The sequence below is a fragment of the Lontra canadensis genome, unplaced genomic scaffold (assembly GCF_010015895.1).
Source record: "Lontra canadensis isolate GAN:19392208 unplaced genomic scaffold, GSC_riverotter_1.0 scaffold99, whole genome shotgun sequence".
Lineage (NCBI taxonomy): Eukaryota > Metazoa > Chordata > Mammalia > Carnivora > Mustelidae > Lontra > Lontra canadensis.
This window is the reverse complement of record NW_022631093.1, coordinates 6,972,372-6,988,332: the sequence shown is the minus strand read 5'-3', so window position 1 is coordinate 6,988,332 and position 15,961 is coordinate 6,972,372. Positions and strand designations below refer to the sequence as shown.

General features: G+C 35.7%; 1 protein-coding gene across 10 annotated transcripts in view; it reads left to right on the top strand.

The window, feature by feature from the left end:
- The window catches only part of FAM13B (family with sequence similarity 13 member B), a 73,063-nt gene that overhangs the window by 52,564 nt on the left and 4,538 nt on the right, over positions 1-15,961 (top strand). For 5 of the 10 annotated variants that reach the window (XM_032837721.1, XM_032837727.1, XM_032837724.1 and 2 more), the window contains 12 exons: positions 282-330; positions 743-893; positions 3,779-3,844; positions 5,276-5,486; positions 6,589-6,718; positions 7,320-7,401; positions 8,870-8,935; positions 9,142-9,371; positions 11,091-11,174; positions 11,395-11,490; positions 14,679-14,762; positions 14,843-15,006. In XM_032837721.1, the coding sequence (XP_032693612.1) occupies positions 282-330; positions 743-893; positions 3,779-3,844; positions 5,276-5,486; positions 6,589-6,718; positions 7,320-7,401; positions 8,870-8,935; positions 9,142-9,371; positions 11,091-11,174; positions 11,395-11,490; positions 14,679-14,762; positions 14,843-15,006 (1,413 nt within the window). The remainder of the gene's footprint in view (positions 1-281; positions 331-742; positions 894-3,778; positions 3,845-5,275; positions 5,487-6,588; positions 6,719-7,319; positions 7,402-8,869; positions 8,936-9,141; positions 9,372-11,090; positions 11,175-11,394; positions 11,491-14,678; positions 14,763-14,842; positions 15,007-15,961) is intronic. The other 5 variants (XM_032837728.1, XM_032837725.1, XM_032837730.1 and 2 more) reach the window with 3 other exon arrangements.

Here is a 15,961-nt window from a genome sequence, read left to right as displayed (position 1 = left end):
TTACTTTTAAAATGTTTTTCTTTGTTGGGGGGACGGTTGTGTGGGAGGGTGGAGAATGTTACTTAAATTTTCTAAACCTGAAGTAATTCTGTGGATCTTTTCAGTAGTGTGTGATTTTCAGACATAGGGCTCCAAAGAATGGGCATATGTCCAGTTGTCATTTTCTTCTCTCACATTATAAATGCTAACTATAAGGGGAAGAGAAGAATCTAGGTAAGAAATGTGCAGTGATAGTAACCTACTTATTCTTAAAACACTAATAGCTGTACTTGTATTTTTAGGAAAGAATATGTGTCATTTGACAGTGATACATTGTCACACTTGATTCTGGTAAGATTTTTTTCTGATGGTTCTTAAAATGTGACTGGGTTTAACCCACCAATTATTGTATCTGGTCTTTAACTCTTGGGTTGAATAGGTTTAAAGGAGATGTAAAAATAGAATCTCTTGCCAGATATTTTACAATTAAGCAGCGACTTAATTTGTCACTTTTGGTTACCAGTAACTTGGTTATAAAAACATTTTCCTGAATTTGGGATCCACACTTTGTCTACCAGTAGTATATAGTATAAAACTGCAAATGTGTGTTTGAAAATAGTTTGGATGGTGGGAGTGGGACAGCTGAATATATAGGCACAATAGTACAGTAATGGAGACCATACAAGGATATATGCTGCTTGTTTTTAAGCTGAGTGAGAAAAGCTTTGTGGTTGTGAAATGTATTCTTTATTTTAAAATACAGGATTCTAGTAGCAAGATATGTGATTTGAATGCCAACACTGAATCAGAAGTGCCAGGAGGTCAGAGTGTTGGTGTTCAAGGGGAAGCAGCATGTGGAACCCAAATTCCACATTTAGATCTGAAGAATGTCTCTGATGGTGATAAATGGGAAGGTAATTTTAGCCACACGTTATTTTCCTGATACCGTTTTTTGTAACTGAAATTACCTAAAGCAAAATTGAGACTATTGCTCTTTTCTGGACAACCTTACTCATTTTGGCTTTCTGTTCTCTCATGTAAGAGGAGTGAGTGAGTGTTTTTACTCAGATGCACTAATGAGATTATAGGGCAACTATGTCATACGAACTAGAAGTTCTTAGCTGATCCATTAGCTTTGAAGGTGAAGTTAGAACTGATTAAAAAAATAAAATGCCCCAGGATAGGCTTTTGTAAATTGTTAAACCACGTTTAAACCAGTCTTGGAAAATCTCATATGTTAGGGCTTCGGGATCTTACCACTTTAAGTAGAGGGATTATATGTAACTACATTCCCTATATGATCATTAGGAAACCTTTTTTTTTTTTTAACCCCAGAATGATCTTTGAAGGCATTTCTAAGCAAACACTGTACCATATCCCTATATCTGTGTAATAGATTATATAAGCATGGGAACAGAGTCTAATAGTTTTTACAAAGGAAAAAAGTTGAAATTCAAAAAGCAAGCCACCTGTGTGTGTGTGTGTGTGTGTGTATATATATATATATATAAAAATATATAAAAATATATATATAAATATATATATATATTTGTCCAAACTCAGCAAATGTGTACTTAACACTTATATTTCATTGTATATAAGTTGTTTCTTTTTTTAATCAAAAGATGCAAAACCTAAATAAATATCAAACTCCAGTGAGTGATTTGCATGCTGAAGGGTTTATAGGGAAGTATATTATTACCTGCAGTTTACTTTGAAATCCATGAAAAAATAAGATGGTTAATGGGATGGATAAATGTTACAAAGCAAATACAGTAAAATGTTAATGGTTATATCTAGATGATTGGTGTATTGATCAATGTTCACTGTGAAATTTTTTCAGGTTTACTGTATATTTATAAACTTTCAAATGTTGGGGGTGGAGGGATGAAAGTCAACAACAGATTTGAATTTAGGAGTCCTGTATCATACCACCTTGCTAGGTAAGGAGACATTGAGACAACTCGGGAATCTTCCAAGTTACTTATTTGTGCACTTGGATGAAGTTCCCTCGGTTATCTTATCCTTGGCAAGTTAGCTAATGGTGTACAGTGGTAGTAACAAGAATTGCAGTGCTAGTACCACAGGCTCCTTTTGCTACCTCAAGTCTGCTCATTTGATCACAACTGGAGTTTATTTATTTATTTTTCAAGGTATAGCCAATTTTTTTTTTTAAAGCCCCAGCCAAGTCATTGTCTGTGCCAATCTTTATTGCTGTCTCTCCACCCCCTTCCCTTTTTTTTTTTTTTTTTTTTTTTTTTTTTTTTTTTGCCCCCCCCCTTCCTTTTTTTTTTTTTTTTTTTTTTGGTTCTAGATGTTTGGCATGCCTAGTGGCATATTATGTGTCTTAACTTAGATTAAATCAGGAAGTTGTCTTTCTTTTGCTTTGTTCTGGGTTATTTAGGATATTTGGAATTTATGAAGATGCTCCCCAGAATTAGGGGATATGTTAACATCCTGGTGGCAGAAAAGGTCAACTGTCCCTTTCATTTATTTATCTTGACATGGTCCCTGAAAAGAAGTGGTGGTCATCAGAGCATCCCTGGAGCCAGCCATAGTAGGAGAGGAGTCTCTGTGAGAGATGAGGTGGGATTCTGACAGAGGGCTGATGCTTCTCCGTTTTGGAGGACGCAGATAAATAGACCTTCATAATCTTTGGCCTGGACGTTCTGATCTTAAGTTTTAAGCATAGAAGAGCACTTGTTTTCCATTGTCTGAGGAGATAAAACTTTCTGTGTTTAGCTTCAGCTTTCTGGAGGCTTACCTAAAGTGAATTTAATGCTGGGCTCACTGTTTCCCTGTCAGAATCCTCCCCTTACAGCTTGTGGTATGGATAGAAAGTAACTATAGACCTCTGATTTTCAGTGCCTCAGCTCACCTGTTACAAACCTGGCTCAACAGCTGTGACAGATCCACATAGGCCTCGAGCTGACTTTTATAGGAATAGGGGTCAGTGACTTTCAGAGAACTGGTGGTAGTATACATTTGAATGAACTTCTCAGCCATGAACCCTGCATGTGCTTATAGAAGAGTGGCAGTTAGCAGAATACATTTTTCCTTCCAATTTGCCACCAATATACAAAGTTTGATTTTCTATATCTAGGAATTAGGATGTTCTAATGAAAGTCTTCTGTAAGAGGCCAAATTATTTTAGACCCTAGATACCTTGGAATCAGAGATCTACCTTGTTTGATGTGACTCTTAAAAGAGAAGTGGGGTCACTCCAAATGGAAGCCCACCTCCCTCTTCCTTGGTGCGTGGGTTTTGTGTTTTGTATTGCTCAAGGGACGGACAGCAGGATACAGTTGCCAAGCAGGTAGCACATGGCCACCAGTGGTATGAATTTGCAGCAGCTGGTCAAAAGCTTTTGGCTTTTAATACAAGTAGACAATAGCTTTCCTTCAGATTCTCTCCTGCTAAAACTCTTGAAAGAAATGCAAGTAGGATCTTTCCAAAGAGCAAACTAAGGGAGGTATTTTTCTGTCAAATCAATTAAATTGAAACGTTTCAAACAGTACTTGGTTAAGAGTTTCCATTTCTTCAGTTTTATGTTTGAGTTTTAATAAAACAGCACTACTTTGATTTTTTTGCCTTGCTGAAATGGAAATATATGTTTGTGTTTGTTTTTAAAGTTTGGTTAGTAGTAATTTCTTTGAACAAAGTTTTTGATCAGAATGCCTAACTGGTTTTAGGGAAATGTTTTGGTATCTTTGGCTTTGTGTTAGTTATGTGTATGGTTTGTTCTGACTGTGCTGTGTGTTCACTTTAGTATTTTTTGCCATTTTTTCCATTTTATTAGCGTCATGCCCTATCACTTTTCCCCTCATTGATTTCAAAACAATGCATCTGCAGAGAGATGGGGAGGGTAAGTATGGTTAACCATAGTTTAGTTTTTTTGCCTTTTGATGGTTCACTTTGTTTGCCTTTTTATGAGCCCTTCTCCTGCTGTCCCCATATATTAGGAAAACGGTTCTGGGTTAAAAATGATACCCAGATATAATTGTTTTTGTTATTTCCCTCTTAAAACAGGTGATTTCTCACAAAATGCTTATTACCAGTTATTTGCTGGGAAGCAGGTACAAGGGTTGCTTTGAAAATCACTTTATTGCTGGGTTTATTGTGGGATTGCACGCTTTGTACCCAATTTTTAGTTATCAGATTGATCGGGGCTTTAAAAACTCACTAAATTATCTTACTACCCTGGAAAAATTATGTAGTGCTTTCAATTGCTAATATAAACTTAAATTTCTAAAGTAGCAATCTTTTCCTATTGTGTGAAGAAAAAGAAAATACCAGTCTTGATTTTTGACACTGTCAAACCATCTTTGCATCCAAAAATACTTAAAAACTCACTTTTGCTATTGTTAATATGATGTCATACATCAAAGTTTTAAGAGTCTCATGCTCTACCGATTGAGCTAGCCGGGCACATACATTAAAGTTTTAAATTGTAGTTATAAATAAAGTTAATATGTAGATGGAAAAGTATTTCCCCTTTTTGGATTCCAGTGATACTTGTATTTTTGTATTTGGAGTATATTTGTGGATTGTATATGTTCTGTATGTAATCAAACTTTAACATGGGCACAGACATCAAATAAATTGACGTGGGTTCATTTGAGAACATACAGGATAGCTCCAGTAAGATAAATGTGCTTAAGATCTAGTGCTGTTAAATTTTGTCCTGATAACACTGTTGAGTGTTTAATTACTCAGATATATAGTGAACACAGAAATCCTGTAATAGAAAATACCAAATACAATTTAATGTTCGGGACCGGGTACTGTCAGGTGAGTAAGCTGCTCATTTGGAAATGTTAAGAATTCTTTTGGGGTCAGAGAGCTCCATTTGGTGTGTTGTGAGTAGCGTGGGGAATAGCTTCCTTCCAGTTTTAAGATAGTCGCTTGACAGGGAGTGATTCACCTGGCAGCTCTTGAGGACAGTTTTGTGTTTATTGTTTATAAAACAGCACTTGAAAAATAATATCTAATATAACTTTAAGAGCTTGACAGTGTCTTTTGTTGCTTTGTGACTGGGTTCACAAATTTAAGGTATAACTTCTATGGGAAAATGGAACTCTGAGCAAAAGAAAAAAAGCACAGAAAATTAGAAACTATAGTAGGCTTTATGAAGATCCTGTATCCCTTGTTTTTTTTTTTAAAGTACATAGTAAATATTATATGAGCCACTACATAATGATATGATTTAAAGAAAACATATCTGATAGTTGTGTGACTTTTTTTTCCATGCAGAACCAAGAGACCCATGGTACCATTCTTTGTGTTTGTTTTACAGAGCCATTTCCTGCTTTTAAGTCTTGGCAGGAAGACTCTGAGTCTGGAGAAGCTCAGCTCTCTCCACAAGCTGGAAGAATGAATCATCACCCCCTGGAAGAGGACTGTCCTCCAGTATTATCACATCGTAGTTTAGATTTTGGGCAAAGCCAGCGTTTCCTACATGATCCAGAAACATTGGATTCCTCATCTAAGGCACTTTCTTTTACTAGGTACATTATTTTTATATACTTATGAGAGGCAATTCTTATGTCACCAGATCCTTTGCAAGATTTAATCCTTCAGACTTATAATTCAAAGCTTTTCTCCCTCTATCATGAAAAATGTTTTTGTAATTTTTTGGTGGGGGCTCATAAATTCTGAGTTCATGAGGTGTAGGGGTTTGCTTTCTATTAGACTTTCCACACAGTATACATAATCATTTTTTCACCTATTACTGAAATACAGAACTCTGGAAGGGAAGCAGCAAGTGGAACTCACCAATTCCTCATGTTTATATTGTCAAGATTTTAAATTGATTCTGAATGTCAAAACCTTTCCTTTGCAATTTTTTTTTTTTTTTTAAGATTTTATTTACTTGACAGCAAGAGAGGGAACACAAGCAGGTTGAATGGAAGTGGGAGAAGCAGGCTCCCTTCAGAGCAGGGGAGCCTGACGTGGGGCTTGATCCCAGGACCCTGGGATCATGACCTGACCCAAAGGCAAGCAGCCATCCAGGCGCCCCTTTCCTTTGTAATTTGAATACAAAACAGATTCTAAGCTGGGCATCTTTGTTTCATTTCTGCCTTTGTCTAAACAACTTTTGAGGGGTTATATATTGTTTTCAGCAGTACTTGTGTTAGCTAATGGTGTGGTCTCTAAAATTATAGTGTAAGGTTTTGTTTTGGGTTTTTTTTTTTTTCTTTTTTTAAACACTACCTGTCCTTTAGTTTTAATTTTTACTTTAAAGATTTGCTTCTTGGAAATGGCGTGATGTTATATCAGGGTGATAAGAGTCATAGTGTTGATAACTTGAAAAAAATTTTTTGACCAGGTAACTTTTTTTTTTTTTTTATAATTGACATACAATATTCTCTTACTTTCAGGGTGCCTTTCTAGCTCAGTCAGTAGAGTGGGTGACTTTGATCTCAGGGTTGTAGGTTCAAGCCCCACTATGGGTATAGATAAAACTAAAAAACAAAATTTTAAAAAATTGGTTTTAGGTGTACATCATAGTAATATGATAGTTTTGTACATTGAAATGAACCCCATCATAGATCTAGCTACCATCTGTAATAACTTGAAATTTTAACCAACACTCTTATTTTAATCCAGGATTCGAAGATCATCCTTCAGTTCAAAAGATGAAAAAAGAGAAGACAGAACACCGTATCATTTGGTCAAGAAACTACAGAAAAAAATTAGACAATTTGAGGAACAGTTTGAAAGGGAAAGAAATAGCAAGGTAAATTTATAGCATTGTCCAGGGTTTGGCAGATAAATTGGCACTGGGAAGAGGTTCTTTGGAGAGCGTTAGTCCATCTCTTCCCTTAGATAATGAAGTTGAGGTGGCAGAGAAATAGTGATCATGTAGATCTGAGATGATATAGATCCTTAGCTGCCTCATTTCCAGGCCAGTATTCTTACCAGTGGATCTTTATATTTTAATTGGCAAAAAGCTTGTATAATTTTTAAAGGAAATACTTTACATTAACAAATCATGTTAATGCTATTTCTGCTTCCTCAAAAACCACAAATAGCAAGGGGTGATGGGAGAGGGAAGGCATGGGAGGGAGGGGGACAGATATTTAATAATTGGAACATATGAAGTAGAAAAACTCTTATACTTTGAGTCAGAAGACTTATCTCCAAATCTGGCTTTCATCAGTTGCTAGATTCTGCTCTGAGAGAGCTTTACTTGATATTCTGTTCTGTCTACTTCATATAAGGTAAGATGAAATAAGGATTGAATGAATTGTCTGCTGTGGGAACTGTAATATATTACTTGGGCATCAGTTAACAGTTATCGCTTACCACAGAGGTATCCATGTTCCTTAATTTTTTAGCCCTCCTACAGTGATATTGCAGCCAATCCAAAGGTATTAAAATGGATGACAGAGCTTACCAAACTGCGGAAGCAAATTAAAGGTAGAAAATATATCATTTTTATAATATGTTTGCTTTAAACAGATTTTTTATTCTCATTATTATAGTATTCTCATTATTACATGAAAATTGTATGAATAATTCTGTGACATGAATTAATAGTGAGAATTATATTCTATGAGAATTATGGTTATAATTTTTGATGATTTTTAAATCTGAGACACTATTTGGCAAAAATAAAAGTTTCCTTTTGTTCTTCTTTTAGTTATGGCCAAAGTTGAAGTACTCTATTCTTATATATGCCTTTCTGGTGTTTCTCTTAGTCTTTTGAAAAGTGCCCTAGATTGTATATTCATAGGTGATATTAAAAAGTTTATCTGGAAAAACAGTTCAAATATTAAGCAGTTTTGATTTTGGTAGGTATTTCATTAAGAATTTTTGATAGGTATTTACGACTGTCACAATAAACTGTTTATACTACAGAGACTAAAATTTGTAAGTCTTCTTTAAAGAAAAACTAGGTCTGTGTTCCTGGGTATTGGCCCAATATAGCAGCTGCTAAGTTATATTTACTTTATGGGTGTTTAATCAGCATGCTTTTTAGTATTTGTTAATACTTACAAAATTATCTGTACCAACTATGGGTTTATAACGTGGAGCATCACATTTTGGTCTATTCATTTGAATTTATTCAACAAAATTTTTACTATTATTAAGCACCAAGTACTTGTAGACATCTGAGTCTATGTTGCTGGATAAGACAGTTATTTGTCCCTGTGGTCATTGAGTTCACATCCTTGGGTTAAAATAAGTTTCCTTACCTCTTTAGAATTTTCCCCTATAATTGTATTCAGCATTTCCTTGTTTAATGACAATTTCCAACTGTCTGTGAAAATCGTTACCTTGAATGTGTTACCGATGGGTGTATTAAATTGACAAGCATTAGTCTCTTAACTAATTTTCCAATTTTATTCCCCTTTTATTGTCTCACAGTTCATTCTCTATGTAGCAGCCAGAATTATCTTTTAAAAAACTCTCTTAACTGTCATCAGAGCCCTCAATGAACTTCCCTTTTAACTTAGAATAAATCCTTACAATGGAGAGAAGTAGTGATCATGTAGGTCTTAGGTTATATAGATCCTTAGCTGCCTCATTTCCTTGCCTACTGTGCCCTTAGTCCATTTTATCACATTCCACTCTCATTTTCTGTTCTTAAACATGCCATGCTTCAGGGCCTCTGGACTGGCTATTGCTTCAGCTGGGGAGGAATGCTCTTCCCCTAAGTCTTCTATGCTCCATTAGCTGCTATTTCTTCCATGTTCACCTAGGATGTCCCTATCTCAAAAAGTCCTTTTTCAGTCCGTTAAATATAGTTGCTGTTCCCTAAAGTACATTGCTTTTAGCACTGTGACAACATCCTGTGTTCTCTTCTTTATAGCACTTGGCATTCTTTGAAATTATTTTGTTTTTTGGTTTTTGTTTTTATTTCCTTGAATATATGCTCCATGAGAACAGGGACGATGTCTGTTTGTTTACTACTGTACCACCAATGCTTACCAGAAAATCTCACTTTATGGTCAGGCTTTCTATGAATTACCGTTAAAAGAATGAATGGAATAGCTTGCCACATACAGAATTTCAGTATTTCATGTAACCTTGAAATACCGGAGCCTGTGTGCTGTTAATGTCTACTTTCCTGTTGTATATCTTGCTTATTACTCTTTGCATCTTTAACAAAATCATTATTACTGATCTGTGTGTCCTCTTGCTTCTGAAACGTAGATGCAAAACACAAAAGCTCTGATGGAGAATTTGTACCTCAGACACGCCCACGTAGTAACACTCTTCCAAAAAGCTTTGGCTCGTCTCTGTACCATGAAGATGAAGAGAATGAAGATGAATCCAGGGTCATTCAGAAGGAGAAGAAGCCATCTAAGGAAGCAACACTTGAACTTATTCTGAAAAGACTAAAAGAAAAACGTGTTGAACGGTGTCTTCCGGAAGATATCAAAGTAATCTTGAGCTATGCTTTTTACCCAGACTAGCCTTTAGAATCCCTGAAAGGAAGGACCCCAGTGGCATAGAGATTGTAGGTAGTCTTACTGGCCTGAGTGTGCTCCCCAAGTTTGTAGGTAAACAACATGTTTTTATCACAGTAGTAAAACTAAGGGGCACCTGGCTGGCTCAGTTGGTAGAGCATGCAACTCTTGATCTTGGTGTTAGGAGTTCTGAGCCCCACATTGGGTATACAGATTACTTAGAAATAAAATCTTAAAAAAAAAAAAATGTAAAACCGAAAAAGCTAGAATCCTGATCTCTTTATTTTTACTGGGACAGTTGGCAAAATGAGTGTATAAAGAGCCTAAACATAACTGAGCTTGAATCTCGGCCTTGTGTCTTGATACTTACAGGTATTGTGCTGTTAGCTTTTGCCAGGCTCTGACTCATATTATTTGCATTCTGCCCCTGAGTCCCTTCAACTGTCTAATGACTTAAGGGATATGATTATGTCCATTAAAATACTAAGACAGTATGGTTGTTGTGAGGACTGAATAAATGAATATTTTTGAAAAACCATTACTCAGAGCCCATGCCTAGGGGAGTCCTGGTCAAAACCATTTGGCAACCCAATTTATTTATTAAATGAGGTCTGCTGGGAGAGTACAGAGATGGTCTCATGTGAACTTTTGTCTAGGCAGTGATGAACCCTGATGCTCATTCCTGCCTTGACAACAGAGTATACCTCTTTCATGATTTAAATATTGGATTGTTTGTCTCCCTTGAACAGGGCTGGATTAGAAATTTTGATCACTCCCTTCCCTTAGCTTTTTTATTTTTCAGTTTTGTGTCAGATCAACCAACCTCCTTTCCCCTCTCTCCACCCCTTTTTCTAGAAATGATTTTGATTGGATTAGCTTTATTCAGATACTTTGCCCTAGGTTTAAGGTGCAAGCTTGATGTTGAAATCATAGTGTTTTACAGTTTACCCCTAGCTGTCCTCTACTGGATTTACATAATCTAAAGTTATATTTGTTATAGGAAGATATCATCCAGTGATTTTTTAACCTCTGTTCTACTCTGCTGAGAAACAGGGCAGTATTATCTAATCCTGGGAATGAGAGTTTATCTGGTCTAGAATCCAAAGGGTATTCTGTGGAACATTGGTTCATTGAGATGTTAAAAGGTGGCCAGTGAAACAAAGTGGGAAGGTTCTTTGGGCAAATAAAGTTGGGATGTCCTTCCTCCTCTTTAATTTAGAGTACTAAAAGGTAGGAGGTGAGTATTGCAGTGTAAAGAAAGTGTCATAGGAAGGGAAACTGAGCTCATAGAAGTCTAGGTCACACATTGGCAGTGTTGTACTTTTTCAGGATCTTTCCATTATACTGCTGTCAGATTTTAATTGTTTAGTAGAAATACTGGTTTATATGACAAAAAGAATTTAAGTAACTTATCCAAGGTTACTAAGCTGGTATTCATAATTTGTTCAGATAAAATAGAAGTAAGCCACCAAAGAGAGTGGATATCTGCTTACTGGGAGACCAGATTTTACAAGAGATTGAAAACTACTGTCTGTAAATTTGTAAGGAAAGGCTGTATTTCTTGTTAGCCTACACTGGAGTGGTAATGAGCTGCCCTTTCACCCTAATTCTTTACATTGTGGGATTGAGGAACATAATCATGGTGCCAATGAGAGTGTTTTGTTTTGTTTTGTTTTTTCTTTTAAATTCTAGAAAATGACAAAAGATCATTTGATAGAAGAGAAAACGTCTCTCCAAAAAAGTCTTCTTTACTATGAAAGTCAACATGGAAGACCGGTAAATGTCTCTTTTGCTAAAAAGATTTGATTTTCTACCGTAACAAAGAGCACACATTTCTTTAGTGGCCCACATCTTCGGAGCGCTTTGTAGAGCATTGCTTTCCTCCGTTTAGGAGATTGTCTACTTACTTAAAATAACTTCTTAAAATTGGGAGAAAGTCATGTTGCTTAATGTTTAAAATTTCTGATGACTTGGTAATTTTAATTTTTTAATTTAGGTGACCAGAGAAGAAAGGCACATCGTGAAACCTCTCTATGAGAGATACAGACTTGTAAAACAGATGCTGACAAGAGTTAGCATCACTCCTGTTCTTGTGAGTAAAACACACGAAGATTTGTCTAGTTCATTTTACCAAAACTTATCCTTTAAAAAATACATTGTGTTGGTGTATTGGAAAAATATACAGCTAAGGTAGCAAGAATTGCATTTGTAAGGTGAGGTTACTGCTTTTAAAAGAATAGGCAATTAATCAGTGCCTACCTACCATCTCCCAGGCACTTGTAAAAGTGTTTTATGTATGTCATTAAATGAAGAAGATGTCATTAAATCCTGACAAGTCACAATAGGTAGCAGAAGATAGCCTCAATTCACAGATGATGAAACTGGGACTGAGGAGTGATATGCCCGGGGTCATCTACCTTGTAGAATTAAAAAAACAAACATATTTCAGACCCTGGCATAGTTTGTTTCAGTTTAAATTCTTGTGTTTGAAAATACATCAGTTTTATGATGGCTGTCATGAAGATTTAATTGCACAATCTAATAAAATGATTTTTTTTAGTTCATCTTTTTTAATGAAGAAGTATAAAAATAATGCTTTTTTACATTTGTGTACATTGTTAGAGAAAAATGAAAACTCTTAATACTTAGGTGCAAATTAAGTGCTTTCTCCAAATTAACCAGTAGGTAGTAGGACTCTAGATTTCTCTCAGGCTCAAATAGAAAACCGCATGTAGCCCATTCTGAACCATTTTGTAGGAATTAATTTATTGGAACTATGCTTTGCTTAGGCATCCAAGGCCATTTTTTTTTTTTTTAAAGATTTTATTTACTTATTTGACAGACAAGTAGGCAGAGAGGCAGGCAGAGACAGAGAGAGGATGAAGCAGGCTCCCCGCTGAGCAGAGAGCCCGATGCGGGGCTTGATCCCAGGACCCCGGGATCATGACCTGAGCTGAAGGCAGAAGCTTTAACCCACTGAGCAACCCAGGTGCCCTGGCATGCAAGGTCATTTTTAAATCAATAGCCACTTGCATGGGGATTTCTTTTGGGCTTTGACTACCTTACTACTACTCATTGTTAGAAGGTTCACATTGGCCTTCTGAGCATTATTTATTTAACCCTCAAATAAACATTCCTTTTTAAAATGGCTTTTTTTAATTGGTCATCTCAGCACTATTTGATTTACATATAATCAATTTTTTTTGAGCAAGGAATCCAGTATAGGTTATTGTCTTTGCGCATACGACAATTTATTTAATACGGATTTTATCCTTTGATTACAAGGCATTTTTGTGTCTCATTGACATATTCGTAATTCAAATTCAAATAGTCTTTGAATTTTATGAAAATAATTTTGGAACTCCACAGATTTGTTTTTAATAAACTGAAGCTATAGCAAGTATGACTAGATCTTACAGATACCTAAGTATGATTATCATACAGAGAAATTTGAGGTATAAAAGTTAAGCCAAGACAGTTTGGTAGGAAAGAATTTTTTCAGCAAATGGGGTTGGTACAGTTGGATATTGATACCCCCAAAAGATGAATGTAGACCTTTATCTGACACAAAATTTAACTCAGAATGGTTCACTGACCTAAATGTAAGAACTGAAGCTATAAAACTAATGGGGAGTAGAAGAATAAATCTTTGTGACCTTGAATTAGGCAGTGTTTTCTTGCATGTGACACTAAAAACACTGACAAAAATAAATAAATTGGACCTCATCAAAATTAAAAAGTTTTGTGCATCAAAGGACATTTTTGAAAGTGGAAAGACAGCTTATAGAATGGGAGAAAATGTTTGCATATCATGTATCTGATAAGGGACTGGTATCTAGAGTATATAAAGAACTCTTTCAGTTCAATAATAAAAAGATTAATAACCCAGTTAAAAATGGGGGAGGGGTGCTGGGTGGCTCAGTTGGTTAAGCACCTGACTCTTGATTTCAGCTCAGGTCATGATCTCAGAGTCCTGGGATTGAACCCCACTTCAGGCTCTGCACTTAGCTTCGGGATTCTCTCTCCCGCTCTGCCTCTCCTCCACTTGCTCACTTGTGCTTTCTCTCTAAAAAAATATTTTTGAAAAAAATTGGGCAAAGAATTTGATACACATTTCTCCAGAGAAGATATATAAATGGCCATTAAATACATGAAAAGAAGATCAACATCATTAGTTATTAGGAAATGCAAATAAATCCATATTCAGATGCCACTTTATACCAACTAGGATAACTTTAATGAGAAAAGATAACAGTGTTGACAGGATGTGGAGAAATTGGAATGCTTACATTATGCACTGCTGGTGAATGTAAAATGGTGCACCCACTTTGATAAACAGTTTGACATTTCCTCAAAGAATTAAACAGGGTTATCATCTGACCTAGCAGTTCTCCTCGTTATATGCTTGAGAGAATTGAAAACATGTCTACATGAAAACTTGCATACAAATATTCATAGCAGCATCCTTCATAATGGCTAAAATGTAGAAAAAAATGAAATGTGCAGCAACTGATGAATAAACAAAATGTGGTATATCCATATAATGGATTATTAGCCATAAAGGAATGAAAGTACTAATAACATGCTACAGCATGGGTAAATTTTAAAAACATTATGCTAAGCGAGAGAAGCAAAATACAGAAGGCCACATGCTTTATGATTCCGTTTATGTGAAATAGTTAGAATAGGCCAGCCCATTGAGACAAGAGTAGATAAGTGTTGGCGACAGGATAGGGGGAGAGGGCAAATGAGTTAATAACTAGTAAGTACAGAGTTCTTTTGGGACGATGAGCTATTTTGATTAGAGGTGATTTTTAAAAAAATGTTCACAATGTTCTTTGTGAATATTTAAAAACCACTAAGTTGGTGTTAGTGGTTAAGTGGTGACACTTAAAAGGAGTGAATTTAAATGGTATGTGGATTATATCTCAGTGAAGCTGTTACTTTTTTAAACGGAGTTTAAAGGTGTCCTGAGACCAAAAAAATTGATGGCTCTTTAAAAAGGAAAATGTTCCGAATAAAATTACATGTAATACTTTCCTATTTTTTATTTATTGAATGAGATCTTTTAGGCTATCCAGACATTAATGATAATTTAGCATTTGTGTGCATACATAACAAGAAGACATCACAAAAATGAATATACTAAGGAATTCCTAAAAAAATATAAATTGTTTGGTTAAGATTTTGAATATAAAGTTTAGTATCTGTTCCATACAGAATGAAGCTTTCTTTGAATGCTTTAAATGTTTAAAGTAGAAACCATGTTGATTGTTACAGGGATCTCCATCTTCCAAGCGAAGGGGTCAGATGTTACAACCAATCATAGAAGGAGAAACTGCCCATTTTTTTGAAGAAATCAAGGTAATCCTTAAATCATTCACTGATATCTTTCTTAAAAAGTTGAGTGTCATGGCCTGTTTATCTGTTTGATATCTTTTTAGGAAGAAGAAGAAGATGGTGTTACCCTGTCCTCTGAGCTAACTGATATCCTGAAAACTGCTGTGCAGGCACAATCTTCATTGGAAAACTCTGAATCTGATGTTGAAGAAAATCAAGAAAAACTTGCTCTGGATCTCCGATTGTCAAGTACTCGAGCAGCTTCTATGTATGTATGCTGGTTTGTGATTTTTTAAAAAAATCTATTTGTATAATGAAATTTACATGCCAAGAAATTCAGTGTTAAGTAATCAGGCACTTGGAGGGAATTAATCTGTGCTCAAGAGATATGCCTCTTTCTTTTAAAGGGTATGGTATATAACTGTCATCATTCACATTTTCTTTACTAAACATTAGTGTGTTTTAAAAATTTTAAAGAACTGGGGCACCTGGATGGCTCAGTTGGTTAAGTGACTGCCTTCAGCTCAGGTTATGATCCCAGGATCCTGGGATCGAGCCCCACATCGGGCTCTCAGCTCAGTGGAGAGCCTGCTTCTCCCTCTCCCTCTGCCTGCCCCTCTGCCTACTTGTGCTCTCTCTCTTGGTCAAATAAATAAATAAAACCTTAAAAAAAAAAAAAAGAAACTAAAATCTGACATTTGTTTCATAATAGAATGCTGGAACCAGCAGAGAGTTACCTTTATTCTCTATCATCTTCTCTCCCTGATAATGGTGTATGACCGTGGTCTTCAGCCCTGGCTTCACTTTTTTTTAAAATTAAAGTATAATTAACGTATAATGCTTATATTAGTTTCAGGTATACAGCATTGTTGACTCAACAATTCTGTTAACTCGGTGGTCACCACAAAAAGTGTAGTCACATACAATGTTACTGCAGTGTTATTGACTATGTTCTCTGTGCTGCACTTTCATCTCTCTGACTTACTTATAATTGGAAGTTTGTGCCTCCTAATCCCTTTCACCTATTTTACCTAACCCCAGCCCAGCTCCGTTCCTCTCAGCCACCCAGTGTGTTCCCTGTATTCATGAAACTGTTATCGTTTTGTTTTCTGAATTCCACATATAAGTGAAATCATAGGGAATTTGTTTTTCTCGCTCTGGCTTAAATCATTTCGCTTTATACCCTCTAGGTTCCTCCTTGTTAGAAATGGCAAGATTTCATT